The 1,259-nt window shown below is 48.4% G+C and overlaps 1 protein-coding gene across 1 annotated transcript; it reads left to right on the forward strand.

The window, feature by feature from the left end:
• Window positions 1-656: 656 nt before the first annotated feature.
• GNI_230730 (hypothetical protein) lies at window positions 657-962 on the forward strand (the record flags this gene model as incomplete). The annotated part of the gene is made up of 1 exon (XM_011135667.1): window positions 657-962. One exon carries the CDS (start codon window positions 657-659, stop codon window positions 960-962), a length of 306 nt encoding a protein of 101 aa, XP_011133969.1.
• Between the last annotated feature and the right edge of the window lie 297 nt (window positions 963-1,259).

Raw genomic sequence — 1,259 nt, forward strand, 5'->3', positions numbered from 1 at the left:
CTTTTTGGGGGTTTTTAGGGGCAGAACATTCGCTTAGTAAGCGGTTGTCGCTCACCCCACTGGCTACGAAGGCATACTAACCGGTTGTTGCTGCTATCTCTTCTGTCTGTGAGTCGGATCGGTAGCTGTCGGATCGGTACCTGAACAAGTGTATGCGGAGTTCTTTCGCAAATGCAAGGAGGAGAAGTGCTTAGACATGTCGTTGTTTCAACTCATTCCTCTGAAGTTGCTGGAGACTCGGGCTCTGGAGAAAAGATTGCCCTTGAGGACCTAATAGAAGTACGAGATAAGTACTTAGAGACCTGTCATCCAGACTGGGTGAGAAAGTTCAAGGCAATGGTGAGTGACTTAAACAAAAAAGCCATCCCACAACTAGACTTAACTCCATTACTGACTACCAGGGAGTTTAGGGATGCCCAGAAGAACGCTCCACCCACGTTTTCGAAACAGAACTCTACCTCATCGCAATCCAAACAGTATATTCCACCACCGATGCCGAGACCCCCGAGACAACCTACTCGAGGGTTAGAAGAGGTAATGCGAGATGACTCATCCGCATACAGTAGCTTCGATTCGGAACCACGGCAACGCCATGACAACGACCAGCGCTATGGATTTGAGGCAGTGAAGGATATAGAGATCTTATATTCGACCCAATGTCACTAATCGCACAACTAAAACAGAAGAAGACCACCATACCCAAGCTTTTTGAGATGAAGCTACGCATCATCTCGCAGGCCGTTTACCACCCGTTAATTGAGAACTCCGAAGTACTGATCGACGCGTTGGATACTATACGCAACGAAGGAGTTATATCACAACGACAGAGGGACCGACTGTTAATATCAATCATCGCATACGGCAAAGATGCCACGATGAAAAGAATGGAGTCCGGCACCCTCGACAGACCACTCAACATATACGCGAAGAGCTCGCGAAAGAAACCGGGTGAACGGCAATAACGGCCAACAACAGAACTATAAGGGGAAGAAGGGATATCAGAATCAGAATAAGAATAGGCGTAACAGCTATAAGCCGACAGAAGTGACCAACAACTGGACGGAAACGACAAAATAGGTCGTCGGCAAGAGTGAGAAAGAGCAGGTCCACTCGGAGCCTAGTTTCCGGAAGGTACACGAAGTTGAGAGATATGAACACGAGACGATCTCAACATCGGCGTCAGTACAATCATACTTTAAAGGGGGACCGTCGAACTCCAGGGTCTGAGCGAGCGAACGCCGGCTTTGCAGATTGCGACG

The sequence above is a fragment of the Gregarina niphandrodes genome (assembly GCF_000223845.1).
Source record: "Gregarina niphandrodes unplaced genomic scaffold scaffold00252, whole genome shotgun sequence".
Classification (NCBI taxonomy): Eukaryota; Apicomplexa; class Conoidasida; order Eugregarinorida; family Gregarinidae; genus Gregarina; species Gregarina niphandrodes.